The sequence below is a fragment of the Argiope bruennichi genome, chromosome 7, assembly GCF_947563725.1.
Source record: "Argiope bruennichi chromosome 7, qqArgBrue1.1, whole genome shotgun sequence".
NCBI lineage: Eukaryota > Metazoa > Arthropoda > Arachnida > Araneae > Araneidae > Argiope > Argiope bruennichi.
This window is the reverse complement of record NC_079157.1, coordinates 123,160,473-123,186,348: the sequence shown is the minus strand read 5'-3', so window position 1 is coordinate 123,186,348 and position 25,876 is coordinate 123,160,473. Positions and strand designations below refer to the sequence as shown.

The 25,876-nt window shown below is 32.5% G+C and overlaps 1 protein-coding gene across 1 annotated transcript; it reads left to right on the top strand.

Moving 5' to 3' along the window:
- Positions 1-1,581: 1,581 nt before the first annotated feature.
- Positions 1,582-25,685, top strand: LOC129976614 (uncharacterized). Its single transcript, XM_056090261.1, has 2 exons — positions 1,582-1,771; positions 24,077-25,685. The coding sequence occupies exon 2, from the start codon at positions 24,100-24,102 to the stop codon at positions 25,177-25,179; it is 1,080 nt and encodes a 359-aa protein (XP_055946236.1). The 5' UTR covers positions 1,582-1,771; positions 24,077-24,099; the 3' UTR covers positions 25,180-25,685.
- Positions 25,686-25,876: the final 191 nt, after the last annotated feature.

The window sequence follows — 25,876 nt, the reverse complement described above, 5'->3', positions numbered from 1 at the left end:
ACTAAACTTCATTAATTTTATTTGTCGATTAGTTTTGCCACTTTGAAAATGTAACTATTCAGTCAGAATGCTCCATATTTATTGTGCAGTATTATTTAAAATATAAATTTCTTTAACTGTAATAACATGTTATTCATCAAAGTTTGTTGATTGATTAAACTAATACTAGAAATATGATGGGCGAACAGTTGGTGGCCGAAGAGAATTAATTACAATAAAAATTAAAAATGAAATGTGGCATCTAAATAGTAGTTTAAATAAATTTCTCAGCACAAAAAGTTAAAAATACTCGTATCTTATTAAGGGAATCATAAAAAGGAAATATCAGATCACAATTTAATTAATCATTTAACAGATTTTCTTGAGAGTAACTGATGAATCGAATTGCCTTACTTTTAAACATAAATTGAAGCTAAGTGATTCATGTACATGTAATCTGACACGAATGTTACTCGCAATCAATAAAAATATTAGACATTCTGTAGATTCGTAATCGAATCAGAAGGACAACGTAATTCTAAAACAGAATGGTTTATATCAATACCAAACAGATATAATTGAAAAGCGTAGAAAATGAAAAGGTCCCAATTAATATTCTAAAGAAACAAGATGATAGCCGAAGGCAGCTAATTGTCTTGTATACAAAACAAATGAACCGTGCGTGTTTCGAATACATTACAATTTGGCTATCTGGACACTTTTACTTTCTAATGATATCGAGGCCAGTGGCATAACAATTCTCTTAGGAATTGGAATAGAATTAAGATGGCTCATAAAATTTTTCCGTACTGAAATCATGTATATCGGTAACAGAAGACTTGCTTTTCCGAAAATTTTAACACTTTCAAGTCTGAGCTACTTCAACCGCATCCTTCCATCTGGGTTGAGGGTATTTTTCATGATATTAAAAAAATAGTACTTGGAAGAGAAGTATTTTATAACTTTTTTTATTATTACAAATTATTCTTATTCATAATAAAGGAACAACTTAAACGTAATCAGAGTTGATATTTAGTAAAAATTTATTTAAAGAAGCATGCTGCAAATTAAAAAAATATAAATTACACATAAGAAAATATCATTTTTTAAACATAAAATTTTACATAGACTTGAATGAAAACATAAAAATTTGAATTAAAACTGCAAATATCTGAAATTAAGTTTTATTTGTAAATAAACAATGTTTAGAAAAATTTGCTTTTGTACCGTATTACAAAGCACGGATTTGCGAAAAGAGCAACATCACGAGGTTCACAACAAGTTTTAATTTCTTTCCTCAATCGTTTCCCAGTTTCTACCCCATCTCTCTCTATATATTTTTAAAAAATACATGGTACGTGGATAGTATCTGAAAAGACCACGAACGTATATAGTTCGTACTTTTATGACTCACAGAGTTAAAAGTAGATTCCGAAAGACTTTCAGGCGACGGCAACCCGAGTGACGCTCAGGTTTAGACCTCAAAGTATTAATTTTTGTATTATTTCAAATGAAATTATCGAAACCAGTAGTTCCTACGCTTTTATGGTTCTTTGTAACGGCCGAGTGCGTTGCAGGAAAAAGTAGGGCATTTCTGCTAGTCTGTCACATTTACAAGGTTCCGAGATTGCCGGAAAGATCAGAAACCGGTCCTTGACGGAAGCCCAAACAAAACTTTCATTTGCCCGTACAACCTGCGAAGAACTAAGGCGTTCGCTTTTACTCTCTGCTTTGCTTATTGTGCTCTTTGAGATACAAAAGTTCCAATTCATCTATGCTTCGGTTAGACAAGGTAAGCTCTAAAAATGCCTTTGCTAACTATTGAGTAAAACTGCCATGTAACATGGATACAAAATGATATAATACGTTTGATTATGTTAAATACGGATGTTGATGTTGGGAAAAATGTAAAGTTTATGCTAAACTTATGATAAATTACTTTCTAACTTTGCGCAACTCAGTAGTTCCTAAAATGCCTTTGCTTATTATTGAATAAAAATGCTATGTAACATGGGTACAAAATGATATAATACATTTGATTATGTTAAATATGGATATTGGTGTTGGAAAAAATGGAAAATTTATACTATACTTATGATAAATTACTTTCTAACTGCACAAATTAGTAGAATTCATTTATCTGGATGAATTGGGATCAGTCCCAATCCGAACGCTCGAATAACTGGCTGGAATAGGATTATTGATGGAAAACCATAATTTCTTAGAGGCAATTTCTAAAGAAAATAAAATTTCCTTTATACTTATTAATTTAATAATTAGAAAAACAATGTTATTTATATTTTATAAATTTACATGCTGTATTATAATACCACGGCTTGAACATATCAAATTGAATTCATCTTTTTATTCGGAGAAATATTGACTGTGTATTCATTTTTTTTTCACTCATAAAAGCAATTCGGATAATTGAATGTCTGATGTAGCCGAAACTTAGTTGTAGCAGAATATAAAGATGCTGACTCTAATTGCTGTTTAACTACTTGACCTAAGAATTTATTTAATTTACTAATTAGCTGCCACCTCCTATTTGGGGCATTTATTGTTTTCTTTTAATTCCTTTAATAATATAGGGGCATTTGAAATATTGAAATGTTTTAAGTGATTTTTTTGTATTCTAAATTTTTAATATTTTTACACATTTGTAGATTTAAGGGGACAGTGGACAATAAACAAAATGGACGAAAGCGGGCAATTTTATTTTTTATCGTTTCATCACCAAAATGTATGTTTATATTCAACTAAAATAGTGTTATAAAATGTATCCTTCAGTAAAATAAGTATTTGAAAGGTTAAGAGGGTAAAAAGTACATCTTAATGACTTTTCTCAAAATGATATTCTAATTAAAATATCTTTGAAATGTTCCGGGTATCTTCACTTTTGAAGAAATTAAGTAGAATTTTTAATAAAGATTTTGGTTAAACATTAAAAGAAGATGGGGTATGCCTTTTATGTTTCGAGTTTTTTTAGATCTTTAAAAGTCAATTTTAGTTCGTAAAAACATAAAATTCCAATGAAAATTCAGTAAGTGTGCATAAAAATATTTCTAAATTATTAGCATTTAATTGGAATTACAAAATCATGAGTGGTTTTGCCCCAAATAAATTTACATCGGGAAATGAGAAAAAATTAACAGAAAAAATAAAAATTAAGGCGTCTGGAATATTTAGACATTTTAAAAAATTATATATTTTTTAAATAATATATTTTGTTAAAAAAAATTTTTTAAAAAGAAAAATGGGATTACAAAAATATTTTTTATTCAAAATAATAAATGCATATGCGCCCAAATTTTATATTAAAATTTTAAGAATAACCTAAAGCTTTATATTTAAGTACATTACGATATGTACAACATTAGTCACTTCATACACATCAAGACGACAACCTCTTTTTGTATGATGAAGGAAGTTGAAGAAGCAACTCCGGAGATCCACAGAGTCTTTAGTCTTGGTTTAGTTTAGTTATATTAAAGTCCCGTTTTAAAGAAACACTAGGGATATTTTGGGACGGACCTTGTCATTTTGAACAGTGGTCAGATGACGAAGCCGACACCTGAGTTGGCCTTTCCTTTCCATAATTTACATCACTCTAGCGGGAAGACGTTTGGCTGAGTGATTTAGCGTGCACCAGGCCCGCTTGCAGGACGGTTCTTTGATGGAATCGGGTCTCGAATATGAAACCCTCCAATTCTGAGACCTTACCATCAGGTCACCACAGCCCCTGTAAAGTGAACGAAATATAACTCTTTAATATTTCATTTATCATCATTGTTTGATTCACTGTCAAATTTCTTATATGCATTTTTCGAGATAATAATTAGAGAATTGGCGAATGTTTGCGATTTTTCGCGATTTTCTTTGCATTTACTGAGTGTTTAAGAGTATTCTTAAAAGAATATTTTAAGAAGGAAGAAAAGAATTATAGGAATATTTAAATGCAATAGACGTTTAATTATTTCATGGAAATGGGTGAGGCATAAATAGGGAACAAACACGAATAACTTGCAAAGCGACTGAAAAAATACGCATCAATGCGAAACCTGTCTCTGAAATAACTTTCATGTACTTATCTATACTTAAATACTATACTTAAAATAATAATAAAAGTTAATAAGATATATAATTCTGTATCAACAAGTTTTTTTTATTTTTTTTTTTATTAAACAAAGCTTTCGTTTTGTGTATTAGAAATAGTGCTAGATTATTAAATAGGTAAATTAAGCAATAGCCTTGGACCACCCCACGTTTTGGCCGCCCCAAGCTGTCTAGATTTTTCTGCTGTATTTTCAAAGTTATTTAATTTTGTGCTCTCATTTGATTATAAAAACATTATAATAAAACTTATTCAAATTAAAATTAAGTTTTATTTAAAGGAAAAATAAATTTTGGGACATTGCTTTATAACATTCCTAATTAATTAATAATTGCAAATTTCGTATTATATTTTATTTTGCATAAACCTGAAAAAAAATGTAGTATTTTGTAATTTAAAAAATTATGCAATCATATTATTAAATATTATTAAGATTGAGTTAAGAAAAGATTTGTGAATTTTTTTTTACCATTTTGTTTAAAATTATTTTTAAATTTCAGTTGTGCATAGTTTTATATGTGATATTTTGAAACAAAATCTTTAGAAAGTAATCTACAATTATGGGTTCTACTATTTCAGTTTGTCAAAATTTGTTATTAAAACTGCTTATAGAGAAACAAAAATAAAATCAATATAAAAAAAATGTGGCTTTGGATGGGACAAAAAGTTTCAAAATATGTAATTCTTAAGAGACCCTTATAAGGCTTAATCCGGCCCTTTCTTTCTTTAATTTTTGATTGAAATTGTCTTAATAATATTTTATAGTTAAAAATCGCAGAGCGGATAATCTGAAGTGTATTAAATATTTATTTTTCTTTATACAACTAAATATAAGGATGGAGGATGCAGAATAAAAAATATTATGATCTATTCATTTATTATAAAGCATTTTATTTACTTTTTCTACACTATTAATTTCAGCCCTTTTTCGCGTTACAAAAGAAGAAAAAAAAAAACTTTTATTATCTGTATTTTTGCCATGTGACATCAGTGATTTTGTATTTTTAACTGACCAGTTAGTTTGCCCTTAAAGCATCCGACCCATTTATCAGGATCGTTTGAAAATTCCAGAAGGAATTTTGTTTATCGATGCCCTAAAGGTGGTCTGTTCTTTCCTTGGAACAACGTGAGGGCAAGGTCGCGGGAATCATCCTTAGGCTGAATGATGGAAGTCATTCCCGTATAGTCACGTGACTATGATTTCTCCTTTATTCCGTTTGGGCGTGAATTTCTCAACTGCGCCTTAGGTGCGACAAAGAAGACCTGTGTTGTCACAGCAATAAAGCAAATGTAACTGCGCATTGCATTTAATATGTAATTACACATAATTTTATATTGTGAAATCAAATCTTTTTTCTGGCCTCCAAGTTAAGTCAAATTTTTTAAAAATAAATTCTTTAATACCTGAACGTGAATCGATTTCATTACAGTTAATAAATGATTAATAAAGTTAATAATCAATAAAGTTAATTAATACAGTTAATAAATGATTAGAGAGAGAACTATTGTTTAGCGCTCGAGTTAGAAGTTTCAATTGTTTTGAACAAACAATATTTTGAACACATTTCAGCTAGGGATATTTTAACCAATTTCAAGTAAAAGTTTAAAGTTTATTTTTTATTTAAAAGGAATTTTTAGCAATAATTATATTTGAAGTGCACTAATAGAAATGTAAGCATGTTTAACTAAATGAGTTGGAATATTCATAGGCTAATCAATAAGCTCATAAATATTAAATTTGGTGCGAGATTTTGTAACTACTTTGTCAAATTTTTTTTTCATTTGAATGGGAAAAATACGTCTAAATGAGAATCCTATTAACTGCTTGCCAGGGATTAATCGTCAGAAAATTCGCCAAGGATTCATTAAAAATACTAAATTCCCACCAAAGTTTAATATTTCGTAATTATTGCACATTAATGCCATGGTGGTAATTAAAGGGGTTCTCTGGGATAACACCTTTATTTGAGATTAAGCTAGAAAGTTTTGGGGAGCCCACCCTATGATATGAAAATCTGTCCACTACCAGTAATTCCGATTCTAAGGCCGCGGTGACCTGGTCTCGGCTTCGGAGCCGGAGGTTTTTAGGCTCGAGACCCGATTTCACCGAAGAACCGTCGTGTAAACGGGTCTGTGCACATTAAATCCGTCGAAGCCAAAGGTCCTCCCGCTGGTGTGGTGTGGAAGTTTGGAGAGAGGGTGCTAGCTTAGGTGTCGTCCTCATCATCTGACTGGGGTTCAAAATGACGAGGTTCATCCCAAAATAGCCTATTATTGATTTAAAACGGGGCGTTAATATAATTAAACTTAACCAATCCCTTTCTCCTCACACTATCTTGTTCTATTTCATCTGTAAATATTTCGCTAAGTATAGAATAACATTTATTCGTTTTTCATGCACAAAAGTACCGCAGATTCTTATTTTTCCTCCCACACACATTAATTACTCTCTTTATATCACCACAATAATATTCACATAGGAAACCCAGGTCGGAATACATTTCTTTAGTTTTAAATACGTGGTATCTCAATTTGATTTAAACAATAGTTTCTAACTTTTACACCTCTGAAGATATTTTAATGAAGTTTTCAACAGTGTTGTATTTATTTAAAACAATCATTTATTGTAATAGGGATGTTTGGTGGACCATTCTCTTGGCCACCCCGATCTCCCGGGCAATGATTGCTTTTTCTGGGAACATCCGAAGAGTCTCGTTGATGAGAATCCAGTGAAAGGTGCCGTTGCTCGAATATCAATAATTGCTGCAATCGTACGGGAAATACCAGACACCTCTGGCAATGTATGCAAATCGCTCCATTGAAGCTGTCAAGCACGTTTCGCCGTTGTGGATGGAATTCTAAATAGTTCTTTTAAATATTGCACCTGTCAACGACTTTGTTATTAAACGCTTTGTCTTTATTATCGTCTCTTATTCGCGTCAATTGAGGTCATACAATCGTGTATAATAAATGATGGTCTTAAATAAATATACAACCGTTGAAAATTTCATTAAAATTCTTCACTACAATTGATGTTAGAGGAAAAAACCTTGTTTCAGTTGAATTGAGATAGCTTGCATCTATAGTTAAAAATAGAACCGTGGTGACCTGATGGTAAGATCTTGGCTTCGGAACCGGTGGGTTTTGGGTTCGAGCCCGATTTCACCGAAGAACCGACGTGAAGCGGGTCTGGTGAGCGTTAAATCTGTCGGGACCAAAAGTTCTCCCACAGGTGTGGTGTGGAAGTTTGAGGAAGAGGTGCCAGTTCAGGTGTCGTATTCTTCATCTGATCGCGGTTCAAAATGACGAGGTGCGTCCCAAAATAGCCCTAGTGTTGCTTTAAAACGGAACGTTAATATAACCAAACCAAATAAACTATAACTAAGAAATGAACTGCGATCTGGCTTTCTTTAGTAAATATTATTTCTTTCATTTTTCTCTATCTAGTTCCTGAACTTGGAATCGCCCTGTATATTAATTCTTATTTTTTTAAATTAAAAAAAGATATTTTCTATGCAAAATTTGTTTATAGTTGGCTATGCATGTGAAGATATTTACAGGTGTCGGTAAAAGATGCAGAAATTTTTCTTTCCGTAAGATCGCTAACACAATTTTGTATTTTTATATAATTGCACGTGTCTACTTGGTGAAATAGCTATGAATTTGGTGGCAAGGTTTCTGTTTCAAAATCGTAATGGCTACAGATTCGAGATCCGTTTTCACCAAATCTCTAGTCCCACGGGGAGAGGGCACTTCATAATTGAGAATGAGAAATCTTCGGTATGGTGGTTGGTTCTCGCCACCCTTGTGGGTACACGAAAAGGTATGGGTCTGGTTCCTCTCATCCATGACGTGACGTACTTCCTTAGGGAAAAGTTGTACCGTGACCGGTGATGGCCCTTAGGACTCCGATCATTCAAGTTTTTTCATGTGCCTTCCGGTGGGTTGGAGTAGTCAGTTTGTAATTCACCAAATATCTATTGTGTATGCTGGCCTGGTTCACGTTCGTTCCATCGGGGTGTCTCTAGTGTCATGCACGGAATTTTAGAGAGAGGAATGCCAGCTCATGTGTCCTATTCGCTATCTAATAAGTTCAAAACAGAATGTTTTCCCATTTATCAGTAATATAGGTAATATTAGGACTTTGATGTGGTAATCAACTAGCAAAATTTATTTGTTCCTTTCGAATATGGAATTAGGAAAACACTAAACGGAATATAGTGTTATACTTGAAACTCATTTTTAGGCACCAGTTATCTGCTTCAAATAATTTAATTTTTTAACATTCATGAAACACTAACAATATATATACAAAGGATAAACATTTGGGTTAATTTCTAATTAATTCACAAAGTTTTCAGTTTGTGAGAGGAAGCATGGACAAATGCCCATTCATTGCTCCTCCTGTACTGACATTTGGCCGTGGTGGACTAGTGGTAAGGTCTCGGCTTCGGAACCTTAGGTTTTTCAGGGTCGAGACCCGATTTCACCGAAGAACCATCTTGTAAGTGAGTCTGGTGCACGTTAAATCCGTCGGAGCCAAACGTCCTCCCGCTGGTGTGGCGTGGAATTTTGGAGAATGTGGTGCCAGTTCAGGTGTCTTCTTCGTCATCTGACCGTGGTTCAAAATTACAAGGTTCGTCCCAGAATAACCCTAGAGTTGCTTTTAAAACGGGACGTTAATATAACTAAACCAAACTGCACCTGCACTGGCAGAGAAACGAGTAAAAATAATCTTAATTCGCATGCGCATTTGACAATATGTTTATAAAGTTTGTATTCCATTTCTTTTGTAGATGTCTTTTCTGAGTGAGAGTGTCCATGCACGAAATACTTCTTTTGCTGGTTTTTTTCAATCTTGTTCTTTATACATACTGCTAACTTAAAAACTTTCACAGGTTCTAATTTAAAAAATCAATAAATAAATATTATATCTCTTTATGAATATTTAAATAGCATTTCTTCGAGATAATAAAAAAAAGATATGATTGTGTTAGGAAAAATTCATCCTACTCATTCATATTCTTTAGTTATTTATTCATGGAGAGTAAATAATAATTAAAAAGAAAGCCTTCCTTATGATTACGGAACGACTTCCTTAAAGTTCTAATAAAAAGTTGGTTCAAAATGCATAAAATGAAAGCTTTAAATGCATGCGATTTCAGGGGTGGTTGAGGCAGAGAAATGTGTAGTGAAAGAATAAAAGATTTTCGTTCTTAGACTCCATTTTGAATATGAAAATAATGGAATGTTCAGGTAAAGAGTTAAAAATTTGCTTTAGATTTATAATTGGAGTCCATTATTGAATAGAAAAGTTAGCAATTTTATATTAATTAACAAGATTAATTCCAAATTAATTAATGTCAGTTAAAATTACTTAATTTAAATTCATTTTGCAATTTCCGTTTTTAATTGATACTTACAATTTAATTATTTAATTTATTAATTAAGATTTATTTATGAATAAAAATGGTTAAAAATGATAATATTTCTTGGCAATTTTTCCGATTTTTCCTAGGAAGAATCATCATTAGAGCACTGTTTTTATTTATTTATTCTTGTATTTTGTAATCGTAAAATGAGGAAAAAGGAATTAAAATTCGAGACTTTTTTTAAAACGCAAAAGTAACAGACCTAATAAAGCTTTCTCATAAAACATTTCATTGTTATTTCTTTTTAATATTCTATTCAATTAATAAAAGTGTATATATATTTTTTGAAAATGAAATATTATGAATAGTTTTTGGTTTTGTGGATAACCCAACACAATGAGAAATCAGCGTATTAGCCTTGCAATTTTTTCCTTTGTCGTTTCTGCCATTAGCTCGGATAATTTGGTTTGCGTGAAATTTTTTTTATCTATTTTAGTGCTACCAAAATTTAAAAAACATGAAGCGGAAAAATAAATATAAACCTTCATTGCGTATAATTATGCATACAATAATTTCGTTTTCAGAAAAAAACAAAAGTTTTTCCTCGTTCGCTTGCTATAAATGACTGTACACACAATCGCACACACACTTGTAAGAACCTTATGTTTTCTTTACAAATATTTAAACATTTAAATCTGTATTCTCGTTGTGTGACAGTTAATTGAACTTCCATATAATAATAAGAAGATATGTGGAAATACTATCGTAAGTATTAAACCGATACCAGGCAGAAATGTTATTAAAAGCCGAGATGGCTATAATCAAAATGTCGTTCTTTATTTTTAAATTAGTAGAATACATGGTATTAAAAGGAAAGTCAATATTTGTTATTGAAGATTTGAATATTTGTTATTCAAGATTTGACATTGAAAATCTGGTAATGTCTTTTCAAATAATTACAGGAGATCTTTTCTTTTGGATAAATCCCAGGACATAGAGCCATTATTCATTAAAAAAAATATTCTGTAGTAGTCCCCGGCTGCAGTCTGAAAAATGAGTAAAATTTTTTCTTCTCATTTTCTGTCAATGAATTTTGAATTGGTTAATTTTGTGTTATCACATCATTAATTTCTTTTCGCAGAGAAGAAAAAACCAATTTAAGTATTTTTTTTCTTCTCATTTTCTGTCAATGATTTTTGAGTTATTACATCAATATTCCTTTTCACAATGAAGCAAAAACGAATTTAAAATGAAGTATTCAAACACATATAAAGAAAGAGGAAAACAACAAAAGAAAAATGACTGTTTAGTCCTTGAATACTGTTTCCTGTTTCCTGATGATTCTTATACGAATAATTTTATTTTAGAATATTTTTTATTGGCCATCTACATATTTGTCTAACTCATCTTTAATCATCAGTTTTATTAACAGACCATTTTGAATCTATTTTAATTTTGAGTTTCCAGATTGTAGAAGAAAGAATTTGAGGAATTATGTTAAAGTTCTTCCAATCGATTTTAATGAGCAATTTCAAATGAGCAATCGAGGAGTTCGATGTGTTGGAGCTCAAGATTAAGAAAGCATGAAAGGCCTCATGTAGTTCTTTAATTTTGAGTTTCCAGATTTTTGGAATAAGATTTTGAGGAATTATGTTAAAGTTCTATCAGTCGGTTTTAAGCTAATCCTCCATGACCAATCGAGGAGTTCGATGTGTGGAGCTCAAGACTAAGATTAAAAAATTATGTATTTTCAGCATATAGCTCATTTCAAATTATTTAGTGTTATGCTATGATTTCGTTTTTTTCTAACTCTTTCATAATGAATTACTGATTTTAATATTAAACTGGTTCGGCGCATTTTACTTTTCTTGTATCAGCCTGTTACGTGGTTTGAAATTAGTTAATTAAGAAAGGTGAAAGTATAAACTTTAAACATTTAAAACATTAGCTTTGTCAAAAAAAAAAAAAATCGTCAGAAAATGATGAAATAAAAAAAAAATATTCATTACAAAAATTCAAACAAAAATTCATTACAAAAATTCATTCAAAAAAAAGCAAACAGAATCCTCATTCTTTTGCTTTAAACAATGAATGAAAAACTCGTAATTAACCCTACAGTGCATTGTGTAGCCATTTTTCTACTCCTTTTTATTTCTATTTATAAGCTTCACATGACTGTTCCAAAAGGCTATAAATTATTTTGAAAATCCATTTTAAAATGCTTTTTTATAAAAATTTGTAGGAAAAAATCGATATATGATATTGATGGTCGAGTGGTTTTAAAAATGCCCAGATGGCTGTGGTATAAATAGTTCTTTCGTTAAAAATAGTATCGAAATATTTTTTTGAAAGAAAAAGATATATTATTGGAAAAGGAATTTTATTTTTTTCCAGAATTATTTTTATTCATAAAGTTATAATATAATTAGTGTCACTGAGCTATTGTTCAGTTCATAATGTAGTCATTTGGCAGATTGAATTTTTTTTAAAAATTTCACGAAAAATATAGTTTAAGAATTTTTTTAAATCATTTTCTGTATTATAAGCAGTGATTAAAAAATATATATACATATATATTTGTAAAACGTCCTGCATTCTAGGATTAAATATTTGTAGAAACAATGAAAATGGTTTAAATTTTATTGGGATAACGAAATAATCCCTGAAGTTATTATTAATAGCTTTTCATTTAAACGCGAAAACTTGGCACTTCAGCTATTACCTCTCTCCACTTTTATCCGATAATATATCAAGGTGCAAACTTAAAGCCTCTTTTGAATAGCGACTTCAATATCTTAAACCAATAAAATTGCTACAGTGTATTTTTAAACTAACCGAAAATAGCTTCATTAAATCACGTGTTTCCTTGTCTTTACCGTTCTTTAAATATTAAATTTTTTAATCATTTATCAAAATTTCCGTTCGTATGTGCATATTTGCGATGATGGTGAAAATTCCATCTTTTGAGATTGCAAACGCATGGTTTCTTTTTGTTTTGTTTTGTAGTTTTACTTTCCCACTCTATAGTGAATTTAAACAAAGCTTTAGAATAAACAAATTTTAAAAGGATAAGTACCATTTTATTCCTAAAAATAAAAAATTTCATTGTGCAATGAACTTGTCTACATAACATTGGCAAAAACCTTTAACTTTTTCACCAAGGACAACAATTAAGTCTTATCAATCCTTTTAATCGGAGAGACCATAAATAGGATTATGCTAAAGACTTAACGCATGAATAACGTTTTACTCAATTTATTTATTTCCTGAATATTAATTGTTGCTTTTTCGTATATGAAGTTTTCTGATGATGATTAGGTGTGTACCAAAACTGGCGTTACTCATATTCATGTGTAAAAAGTTCATAATTAAAACTAAAAAAGGGAATTTAAATGACTAGCTATTCAAAAAAATCTTTTATATGCGTGTGTACTAGATGCAAAAGAAGCTAAAGACAGCAAAAGAAAAAAAAACCTGAACAAAAAATAAAGGAGCAGACATAAAAAGAAAAAGTGGAGAAGTGTCTCAAACAGAAGAGCCTACATAAAATATTACATTAAAAGCATCATTAAAAGGAATTAGTAGATAATAAAATTTACTAAAAATAGGCGTTTAAACTTTGAAAAAAAAAAAGCAAAGAGAAAAATGTAAATAAATAAATGAAAAAAAAAGTTAATAAATGAAGTAAATAAACAAGAAAAATAAATATATACATTGGCTCAGTCTAAAATAGAGTCCATGGTCAGGAACAAAAAAGATAAAAAGTTCCTTTTGCATTTTTTTTTCGTTTTATACTCACAATATACTTTAAATAATGCTTGACTTTCTCCATGCATGATATGCTATGTATATGAAATATAGAGAAAATAGTGTAGTCGTCAAAAAATTCGAACTCGAAATTTTGACACATCTGCACATTCTGGACCTCTCTGATTCGACAAACACATTTTTGGCATTATATCCGTCTGCCTGCTTGTAACAAATATAAATAAAAAATGCTTTGAGTTGGACGGATGAAATTTCATATACAGTTTTTAAATCAAATTTGTAGATTTTTACCAAATTTTGAGCAAAATCCATTCAGAGATAATCTACCTTTTCGATTATAAGTTAACATGATAACTACAAAACGAAGGGAGCTAGTTGGATGAAATTCGGTACACGGATTTTATGTCTATATTGTAGAAATCTGTCAAATTCAGAGCCAAATCCAACGAGGGGTGACCATTTGTTCTTCGGTATTTTCAGAAACTTGTAAACGCAATGATAACCGAAAAAACCGAAAATTATTTAAATGTAATTTCATATGTGATTACAAGTGTAGTACTTTTGCTTGAATCGTTGGGGAAAAACGCGCCCAAAACAGAAATCTGATTTTCGGATATTTTTTATCCCACTCCAAGGGTCCGTCGCCAAAACACTCGCTAAAGGATCACACTTTAGATTCAGTAAAAATGCTAAATTCACCCCAAAATGTAATATTTCGTAATTATTGAAAACACCAATGCCACGGAGGGCGTTCTCTGGGGTAACACCTTTATTCAAGAGTATGTGAGAAAGTTTCAGGAGGCCATTCTCACTAGTTCTTCTATGCATCCGTCATAGACTACTTCTGCTATTGGAAAAATCGTGATAAAAATTCTTGATTATTCAGTTTTCCACTGTCTTTACTTAATTCAAAACTTTCTCGCTGATATAAAATTATTTTATTAAGTCTCCTAAAACTTTTATTCAGGTATCAACAATGTGAGGTAACTATAGATTATATTCGCAATTAAGATCCAAATTTTCATTGAAAAAAAAAAATCCACCTATAAACCACAAATTCGATCAGAATTAAACATTACGAAAAATAAGTCATTGTTCAATAGCTCGTGAGATAAATCGCTGTTTAAATCATTTACAAAAAAATCGTTTTAGCTAAGTGAATGTTTGAAGTAAATGACATTAAGTTTAATATTGTGATGCAATCGAAGAATGCGAGGAAAATATTTCCAAACTGTAATTTCTTTTATAATAACATTATGCAATCAATGATAAAATCATTTTAATTGTGATGATGATTTTTATATACTTCTCTGAGTTGTAATATTGTTTTGAGGAAATGCAGAGAAGAAAGCATGATAAAACTGATAAAATAATATATGAGGTGCTCTATCAGCTTAAAATTACCTTTTTGAGATTTTACAGAATTCCGCCAATGCATTTGGCAATAGTTGTTTGTCTAGATTCTTTTTTTCTTTTTTTTTTTGAATGTTCGTTTGCCCTCGTTTGAATTTGTACAATGGACAAGTGGTTTTTTCCCCGGTATCGTTAAATTGCTACTCCAAATTTCCCACAACTTATGATAATACATTCAACGTAATTACAATTTGTATATATATAACGCTAATATGCGTGGCACAGAAAGCGAGCTTATGACTACTTATCGAATGACAACAGTTAAATATAAACAAAAAACCATGCGAATTTTAGATTACTTTATTCATTGAACATTTTTACGGCTGTACTGAATCAAACATTTAGCTTAACTAATTAATGTAGCTGCAAAATATTATTAGAAGTGTTCTGAAGATAGTTCGTCATATCACCACAGAGTACAAAGGAAAGAAGATATAAAAGAAAAGAAATAAGCCCAAACAAAATTCAAGCTACCGTCATGAACGGTGGCGATTTGGAGGATGCTGGGAGCAAGCGCTGTTGTGCCGATACCCAAGATGGAATGCAAATAGACCGTCAGGAAAATGTTTTAATTACTCAGGATGCACTTGCCTACAAGACATGTGCACAGAGAAGTTTCACAGAAATGTCCATTTTTGGCATTCAAATGGAAGTTGATGGATTAAACAAGGCGATGGAAAATTGGATAAAGAACTCAAACCTGCCCCAAGATCACCCTACCTTACTGGACGCCAAACGAGCTGATGTCATCTCAAGACTGAAGGATGCTTAAGGTAATCTTTCTCTTTATAACTGTCAGGAGCAAAATGTAACATAGCTCCAAATCCCCCAACCTTCCTTAAAGCGCAAGTGAACGAACAATTTCAATCCCTCACTAAACATAAAATAGCAAGGAATAACCCTTCTCAAAATTCCATCGAGAAATTACCGCTATAAAAGATTTTCACCGATCGAAAATATAAAAGAGAGCGAAACCGATAGCCACGCCCACTAAAGTCCCACCCATAATGCTTAGGTACGCTAACAAATATCAAACGATGTTAGCCGATATTCAAAAAGTCTGTGGCCCTAGAGAAAATAAATTTAATAATGGATTCTTTAAAATTTTCCCGAATTCTATTGAACAACACCAAAAAATCTAGTCTTACGCAACATCTCAGGGCTATGATTACTATATCATAAAACCAAAGAGCAAACATCCAGTCAAGGTAGTCATCGAAGGTCTTCCTATTGATCATGAAGCAGAAGAAATATTTGCATATATTAAAAATGAACTAGGATTTCCAGTCATCAAAGTAGTTCAACTAACACAAACAAGATCAAAGAGGGCGCTGCCGTTTTTACTAGTCGAACTGGAACGCAATGACGAAACAAATAGTATTTACAACGTCAATAGTATCAATTATCTTCGCGTTTCCACTGAGCCATATCGTGCTCGCAACATGACAAGGCAGTGTTTTAAATGTAATTATTTTCACCACAGTGCAGATTGCTGCAACATCAAGCCACGTTGTCTTAAATGCGGTGATATTCATGAGACCAATGCTTGCCAAATTAAGGAGCGCATTGAAATCCCGAAATGTATCAACTGTGGGAAAAGTGGGCATGAATTTTAGAAATGCTTCTAGAGATAACGAAAGGAATGTGCAATTCGCGTCACGCTTAATGACGAGTTTTGAATATTATTTAAAATTAAGAGGTGCAACAGATTTCGGGACCCTAAAACAATTGCTAGTTTCGGATAAATTATTCCAAACGCTGGACAAAGAAACAGCAACTCATATCAATATTAGACAAAATCAAAAGCGGTTTACACCTCTCGAATTAGGAAAAGAATGTGATCTGTATTTTGCTTCCAAAGGCAAAATCATTAATGAAACGAGAAAAGGGCAAAATTATAGCAGTAAATTTAAATTGGCATCAAAAGTATTTTTCAATGAAGCTAAAAATAAAAATTGTGATTTATGTTTAAAGAGTGAGAATCATCCGTTGTATGCTTGTCCTCAATTTAAGAGACTTTCAATTCTTGAACGCGTTCAGGTAGTGAAAAATAAAAACGCCTGCTTCAAATGTTTATCGTCTAATTGCAGCGTTAAAAAGCTTTCGTATAGAAATTGTTTCTGTGGCAAAGAACAATTGTTTCTGTCACACTAAATTAATGCACTTTTCAAAAGAAGCAAAAAAATTTCGTCTTCGAATGTAAAAACAGCTGAAGTCAAATAATTCACAATCGGAGGGGGGAAATTCGATCAAGGTTCGGTTTCCCCCAATGAGTGGAGTACGTCTTTCGTTACAACAAATTTAATTGTAAATAAAAATGTAGTTTTGTCTACTGTAAGATGTTTAATGAAAGATGGATGTTCGCAATGGCAGGAAGTAAGGTGCCTCTTGGATAACGGCTCACAGCCTTCTCTTATGAGTCAGAACTGTGTGCAGAGGCTACAGCTTAAAAGTGAAAAAATAAATAAATCCATTTCCTGCATTAATAATGCTTCACTGTAATTAATAGCAGAGTTACAGCAACTGTGGCTAATAAAAATAAAAGTTTCGAAAGAAATATTTCGATGTTAGTGATAACAAAAACAACAGATTTAATACTAAATAATAGATATGCGCGTATAGATTTCAGAATCAATTAATCTTGCAGATCCTAATTTTAGTATTCCGGACAAAACAGATATTTTAATTGACGCTGAATACTTTTATGGAATAATAAAGCTGAAAAAATCCTAAAAATGAGAATTTGACGTTACAGGACTCTGTATTTGGGTATATGGTAGGAGGTAGCGTTTCGAGTTCAGTTAAATTAAATTCTAACTATTGCGGTTTAATATGTGGAGCATAAGAATTAAATTCAAACTTCAGAAAATTTTGGGAGATTGAGGAAATAGGTAAGGAATTACCTAAAAGTAAAGAGAATGCTATTTGTGAGGAACATTATGCGCGAACACATAGAAGAGATGAGACGGGAAAATATACTGCGGCGATGGCATTTAAAGAGCACTGGTTATGTTTAGGGAATTCAAGGGATATTGCTCTAAAACGACTCGAATCGCTGTGGACTCGCCTATCTAGAGACCAAAAATATCTAAAATTGTATTCTGACTTTCTGAATGAGTATGAGGAGTTAGGTCACATGCGCGAAATACAAGATGAAAGTGTTGAACCTGAAGTGACATATTATATGCCTCATCATGGCATTTACAGGCCATAAAAAACGACAACTAAACTACGTACCATGTTTAATGCGTCCACCTTGACTACTAGTGGAAAATCGCTCAACTCAATTCAGCATAACGGTGGAGTGCTTCAAGACGATCTATTTACATTGCTAATTAGATTCAGAAAGCATATATTTGCATTTACTGCAGATATACCGTATGATTATTGTAGATGAGAGCCAAAGAATTTAATGGAAAGAGGGAGTTAATGAACTCGTTAAAACGTATCGGCTAAATATGGTTACCTACGGAATGGTTAGTGCTCCATATCTAGCCATGAGAACACAATAGAAATTTCCAATGACTAGAGAAAAACTTTTCAAGTTCTGCATCTGTCTTGTGTCATGACTTTTATATGTAAAACTTTGCAACATCAACTTGTTGACATTCTGAAAACCGTCCAGAAGTCATTACACAAATAGTGTGGAAATACTTCTGAGCTTATCCCAGTCACTGAGAAAGAGTATGAATTCTCATCTACGGATGAAATTAAGAGTTTAGGGATTGCTTGGAAGGCTAAAACTGACTGCTTTACCTTTAAAGTAGATATACTGCAAAATGCCCAACCTACGAAAAGATAGGTCTTATCCATTATCGCCAGACTTTTTGATCCACTTGGGTCAGTGATCACTAAGGCAAAAATCTTCATGCAACAATTGTGGTTGCTCAAGATTGGTTGGGGTGAAATGCTTCCCGTGAAAGAAACTAGTGAATGGCAAGAGTTTGTAACATCTTTAGCAAACTTAAACGACATTAACATCGAAAGATGTATTGTTATTCCAAATGCTGAAGTGACTGAGCTTCATGGATTCTGTGACTCCTCTTAAAAGGTGTATGGTGCTGCAATCGACGCCACAACAGTCAATTCAGCGAGTGAAGTGAAAGTGAAGCTAGTCGCGAGTAAATCTCGTGTGTTACCAATCAAGCAGGTAAACTATACCTCGTTTAGAATTATGCAGTGCTGTTCTATTCAGCAAATTGATGCATAAAGTAAAAAATGCATTAAAAATGGATATTACATTAGTCTTCTATTATTCGGATTCTACAATCGTGCTTTCGTGGATGAGAAAAGAGTCCCGAGACTTAAAAGCATTTGTAGCAAATAGAGTAATTATTATTCAAGAATCCACCGAAATGAATCAGCGGCATCATGTTCTTTCTGAACAAAATCCAGCGGACATCATTTCGAGGGGACTTGATCCACCGAGAATGCTACAAAGTTACTTATGGTGGTTTAGTCCAACCTTTCTCCAAGAACTGGTTGTGAACTTTCCTTGCGGTTGGTGATTGTGACGACATCCACGATCCAATGGACAATTCTGTGCAGAGCATGGACGTTTCTTCTGAGAAACTTTATTTAGCAGAACACAAAAATCTGACTAATTGCGTTTTAGTTTCAGCTGTGGACTCATCCTTTTTAGATAATATGCTTAGTGCATCAAATAAGTTTTATAAAATAATTAAAATCTTAGTCTTTATTTTCAGATTTATTAATAATTTGAGAACCTAGAGCAAAATGTCAGGTCCTTTAACCAGCAAGGAACTGCAGTTGGCCAAGTTAACTTTGGTCAGACTGGTTCAGGTAACTGCCTTTAATTGTGAAATAAAATCTCCCGGAAAAAATGAAAATGTTAACAAGAGTATGGTAAGTTGCTTGAACCCCCATTTCTAGACTCAAACGGTGTCTTACGTGTTGGAGGAAGATTAAGTAATTCTGATTTGTCATATGATAAAAAATTTTCCATATTACATCCAAAGAATCACAAATTCACTTTGTTAATTATGCAACATTTTCATCTTAAATATTTACATGTCGGTGCACAAACATTGTTGTATTTGGTAAGACAAGAATATTGGCCAATTTCTGGCAGAAATATAGCCAAAAAAATTATTCATGAGTGTGTCATGTGTGCTAAAAATAAACATAGACCTGTTACCCAAATTATGGGAAATCTCCCAACCAATAGAGTCAAACCTATTTATCCTTTTTCTCATGTTGGGATAGACTTTTGTGGATCCTTCTATATTAAATACAAGGGTCAGAGGAAAGGCAATTATCAAGAATGTTATGTGGCTATTTTCATTTGCTCTGCTACTAAGGCAATCCACTTGGAAATAGTCACTGACGTAACTGCAGATGCTACGATTGCCACTTTAAAACGCTTTTTTAACATAAGTTTTGGTAGTTCCTCTACCTGTTTTGATAATGCAACTAATTTCAAAGAGGCCAATTCAGATTTGAAACGTTTGCAAAATATGATTGGTAGACCTCCAGAGCCACTAGCCAATTACTTAACAAATGAACAAGTGACATGGACATTTATTCCACCAAGGTCACCTAATTTCGATGGCTTATAAGAGACGGGTGTTAAATCTTTCAAACACCATTTAAAGAGAGTTGGTAATGCGCGTTTAACAATGGAACAGTTTTTGACTATTGTTATTCAAATTGAAAGTATTCTAAGCAGTCGTCCATTGACACCTTTGTCATCTGATCCAAACAATTCTGAAATTTTGACCCCAGGCCATTTTCTAATCGGCCGTACCATAAATAGTATTCCTGATCCAGATTATTCAGAGAGGAAAGATAACCTTTTATCTTAATGGCGAAGATTGTGCAAAATGGTCCAAATAATTTGGAAAAAAATGGAAATTAGGTTACTTAAATTATTTGCAAACCAGACACAAATGGCAGTTTGAACAAACAAAAAGTTTTAAAAGATTCTATAGTTCTTTTAAAAGATGATAATCGTTCCCATTGCCAGTGGACAATGGGAAAAATACAAGATTTAATTTATGGATCAGATGGTAAAATCAGAGTAGTACTTATAAAAACTCCACAAGGAGTCCCGAAAAGAGCAATTTCAAAGATTTGTTTATTTTCATGTGAATAAAATCAATGTATATCTGGTGTAATTAATTATTTTATTTAGTATTTGAAATGGTATATAATGCATATTCAAATTGTCATCGTACATATTGAAATATCGCATATCTTTTCTTTTCAGAAATGTTTTGTATACAATGTTCAATTTTATTTTAAAAGTGTAATATCTTTTTGTATTCTGTGCAAGATAATTGTGAAATTTTTATTTCTGTAATGTTCTGAAATTTTGATATGAGGAGGAGAGGAATGTTGGCGCCAATAAGTCAGCAGAACGCTCCACCTACTAATTTTGTTGCGCCACCAAGTGGTAAAAATGATACAATCTTTTAGTGTGTGTGAATATCACAGAGAGTGTGGTGAAAAATAAAACAATGGAGATACAGTTCAAGAGTTTGTGTTTCATTTATATGTGATTAAATTTTCTAAAAACTGAGCTATCATGGCCCAAAACACATATTTTGTAAAAATCTAATATCTACATTTTGGATATATTGTGTGACGTATTAGATTCGGCTCCGCATAGCAAATTGTACATAAGTTGGCAGTACACTTTACGATTGCCAACTCGAAAATTGTCCGAATTTGGAACCGCTTTAAATTTTATCGAAACAATTTTGCGGCTGTCACTGGAGTTTATTATTAAAAGCTTTAAACAACTTAAATCAAATTTCTGTTTCAAATAATTTGAAACAATTTCATATTTTGAGTATTTCATATTTGAGTAGCAGCTGGTTGCAACCAGTTTTATCCTTAAGAAATAGTCTATTGCATCTTACAAATATAAAAACTATTCTATGATATATTCACCTTGTTTCGGTAAATTTTCCTTCATAGCCAACATTTTAATGATAATATAAATGAGCATTATTCAAGAATTCAAACTTTATGCGTTTAAAACAGTTAATATTTGCAGAATATATGCGTATTTATTATTAACTAGCCGTCTTTGGTGAGCAACCGGTTCACCAATCTTAATGCTCGTTAAAATTTTCAATTCAATATTTTATATAGCATGCCTTGTAATAGCTTCTTCATCAAAATATTTTTAAGCTTCAAATTTGGATAGTCATATAATACACTCGCACTATTATAGAGGTTTTAAACCATAATGTACTATGTACCTCTAATTTTCTGTTAGCTTCCGTAAAATTTCTATTTTGAATTAAAGTAGAAATGCAATTAATATAAAGACATTTTTTTTTTTACTGAAACCAAACTTTAAAAAAATATGAGTTCTGAAAGCAGAGTCGTTCAGCATTTAAATTTTTTGTGCAGTACAGAATATCTTTCATAATTTATGTAACATCCCAAGAATTCTTCATTAGATATTCATTTAGAGGAGTTATTTATCTCACTGAATATTGAGATTAAATCAAAAACTTCAGACAGTACAGGATTGAAACATTACTGCATTATTCGAAACAATTGAACCAAAAAGCAATATTAAGTGCTTGCATGTATTTTAATCATTTTTTTTTACTTCAAAAAGTCCTTTATCGAGAAAAACTGGTACAATATATATCAATCAAAATATTTTCCATCATTTTCTACAACTTTTATCCAGTTTCGTGCGATAAGTCTTGCAACTGATTGAAGACAATCAGTTGCAAGACTTATCGGGCGAAACTGGATAAAGTTGTAGAAAAGTTTATTAGTCCTCCAGGCAGATTTATCATTGACATCGAAATCGCCACTCTTAAATCGTTGAAACCAAACCCGACAATTGGGATATTATGAAGCAGCATCACCACAAGTTTCTAAAAGTGTCTGATGGGTTTTGGTAGCAGATTTCTTCAAATCAAACAAAAAAACGCAATGAATGTCGGAAATGCAATTTCGAGCGTACCGTGATAGGGTTTTTATACATTAAATAGCTCAATAATACTAAATGGAAAACTTTCAAGATGATAACAATACAGACATAGTAAATTGGTGAAACCAATAGATGTCGCTGATTAAAATACATGCAAGCACTTAATAGCTATAATTTTCTTGGAATCGGAGATAGAAAAAATACGATACAGGAAGAAGCTTAAAATTCTGTCAACGTATTTATTAAATGCATTATGTGACACCCTTTAATCATATGCCCAACATTTATGAGGTAGTTTTTTTTTTTCATATAAAACACTTTCTTTGTGATCTTTGAATTATCTACAACTCCACGCAGAGGAAACTTCAAGACGAGGATTTTCTGCTTATCCAATGAAATGAAGGCAGAGATATTAAATGTCAATGATTTAGATAACCATATACACAACATATATTACATAGGGAAACTACACTATCTAATAATAAGTAATTGGACACCTTTGATAAAAGAGATAAACACAATTTATTCATATTCAATAGTTGGTAGAGCCTCCACATTGAAGAAATTACAGCCTTAACATTCCTGTCCATGCTTTTCACAAGGCGTTCTCTATACATACGCCAAATCCAGACTCTGCCATACGATTGGTAAAGTCTGAACCTTGATTCATCACCTCAAAGAACCCGTTTCCACTCATCTATGGTCCAATTTCGATGTACTTTGCACAACCTAAACTGAGTAACGTGGTTGGATTTTGTAATCAAAGGCTTATGAGCGGCAGCAAGACCATAGAAACCAATCATGCTTTCTTGCGAATGACATTGATCGAAACAGCAGTCCCAGATGCTTGTTGGAACTCCTGGAGTATGGGGGCCATCGGTTTGGTGCGGATTTTCTAAATTTCTTTGGACAGCACTCTTCGGTCACTTTTCTTACTTTTGCGGCTATACTGTGTCGAAGCACATTCCGACAATCACCACTCATCTTCCACTTCTTAATCATAAAAGCCACGGTCGATTTTTGGAACGTCTTTCTCGAAATCAGATAGCTCTGAATTTTGTGGCCTCTTGCATGCAACTAATGCCAGTGCAGTTTCCTACACGATATTTAAGTACAGAAAACGGGAAATAGACCAGGACCGCAAATATCCACAGTTGCTTGGGTGTCCAAATACGTATTGGCAGATAGTGTGTTATGTACCCAAACAAAACTTTAAGCTTTTTTTTTCTGTATTGCATGAAAATGCTTTCCTGACAAGAAAATAAATGGTTTCTTTATGTCTAGAAAAAATAGCCGTTTGTTGTCGGTACATTTTGAGTGAACCTATATATCCGTAAAAAGACTTTTGATTATAATTTATATTCGGTTTATTGCCTACTGATACTGAGAAACAATTTTTTAAAGAAAACATCTATCTGATTTTACAAATCGGTTGCAAGTTTGCTCAACATTTACTTTGAGCATTTTCATCTAATTTTGAATTAACAGTGAGCTTTATTTCTTTTCTAGGGAATCTCTGAAAATACCTGAAAATGCTGCCATCATCAACCACCATCCTTCTCACATTTCTCTTCATTGGAAAAGCGTGCTCTTCGGACACTTCGGTGAAGGGTGAGGACTGCACCGCTTTCGACCGCTGTAAATCCGGTGATCTCTTCCGCACCTGCAGTTGCGACAGTGACTGTCACAAGTATGCCACTTGCTGCTCTGATTCACAGAAGTATGATTTAATGGCCTCCGAGAAAGTACAGTATTTTTGCCACTCTGATAGATCCTCAACACCGGTTTATGCCAAGAAATATTGCTCTGAAAGCTTCGATGGCCATAAATCTCATGCCCAGATATGTCATGAGGCTTCATCCGACAAAGCTGATATTTTGGGCAATCTTCTGGTGACATCCACTAAGACAAAAATAACATACTGGAACCAAGACTGCGCTATTTGCAATAACGAAAAAATGAAAGATCTGAAACACTGGGCAGTCCAGGTGGCCTGCCCTTCTCATCACGGTGGCATGACTTTCCGTAAATCTTACGTCGAAGATCATTTGACCTATGATTTAGATCATGAAGAATGGGGGCTGAAAGTAAAAGATGGCTTTGTGGTGTGCACAATCACCTTTTTTCAACCTACTAGGATGGTTGGGAAATTAAATTACTGTGCACCAAATCTGGTATCCAGTTGCCCTGAGAAGTATCCAAACGATGACATCCTAACTAAATGTTTATCGTATCATGCTGAACGCAAACACAAAGATACAGATTTATATTTCAGGAATCCCCATTGTGCCCTATGCAACGGCGTTCCTGAAGATGAGCTGGAATGTGTTGGGCGCACTTATTCTCCTCTTTATTATGCTAAAGGAAAAGATCTAGTGAAAGTGACGTTCGATTCTGGGGAGTGGTTGGACAGGAATGATTCCGAGAAGTACAAATGCAGCTACGGCAACATGTATGATCCTTTCCAAAATCGTTGCAGGAATTTTCCAGAATCGATTCTAAGAGACCTCAATTTTACTTTGTACCAATCTAATGCTCAACAACTAAAGACAAATATGTTTGTTTTGTTTGCTGTTGCCATCACTCTTTGGTGCAATCAATATTATTTTTAAAAAAGTGTTTCATTTATGAAAGAAACATATCAAGATAATTCGCAGAAATATATTAAGAAGGCCAATAAATTTCGAAATTTGAGAGATATTCTAGTTTTTATGGGAAATAATGGCTGTTTAATGTTTTCTTTGAAGAAATTACCTGTGCATCCGCGCATTTCTTCCATTGTTCATACAAAGATGATAATGTTGATAACAATTCTCCATTTGGCACATCATCCCATGCATTCGTCGTTGTACTTCTTTGGTACTTAAAATTGTCGCTCATTAAGCAAATTTTCAACTGAGGAAAAAGCTCATATTAAAAGAGAATAAGATATCTGTGAAAGTGCCGGAATGTGAAGTTTGGATGGAAAATTTGACACCTGCATAAGCCTGTGAGGCGGCAACATATCGCGAGGGATCACCTACAACATGAACTTCCTTCGACCAAAGTTTTGATGATTCTAATCAGGCATGCAAGATGTATTTGAATCGGATTAATAAAATAAGCATTTTAATGAAAATGTTAAATAATAATGTTTTGAAATATACATTGATATCAAAATATAATAAGAATTGAGTGATTTCCATACAAAATCTTGAAATGAGTATCACAGAAACTATCATGGATTTTCAGAATTAATTAACTTTAATCTCTTCTCAGCACAGCTTGCCAGAAGTTAACCGCTTTCATCAATTTAAAAAAACCAACCAA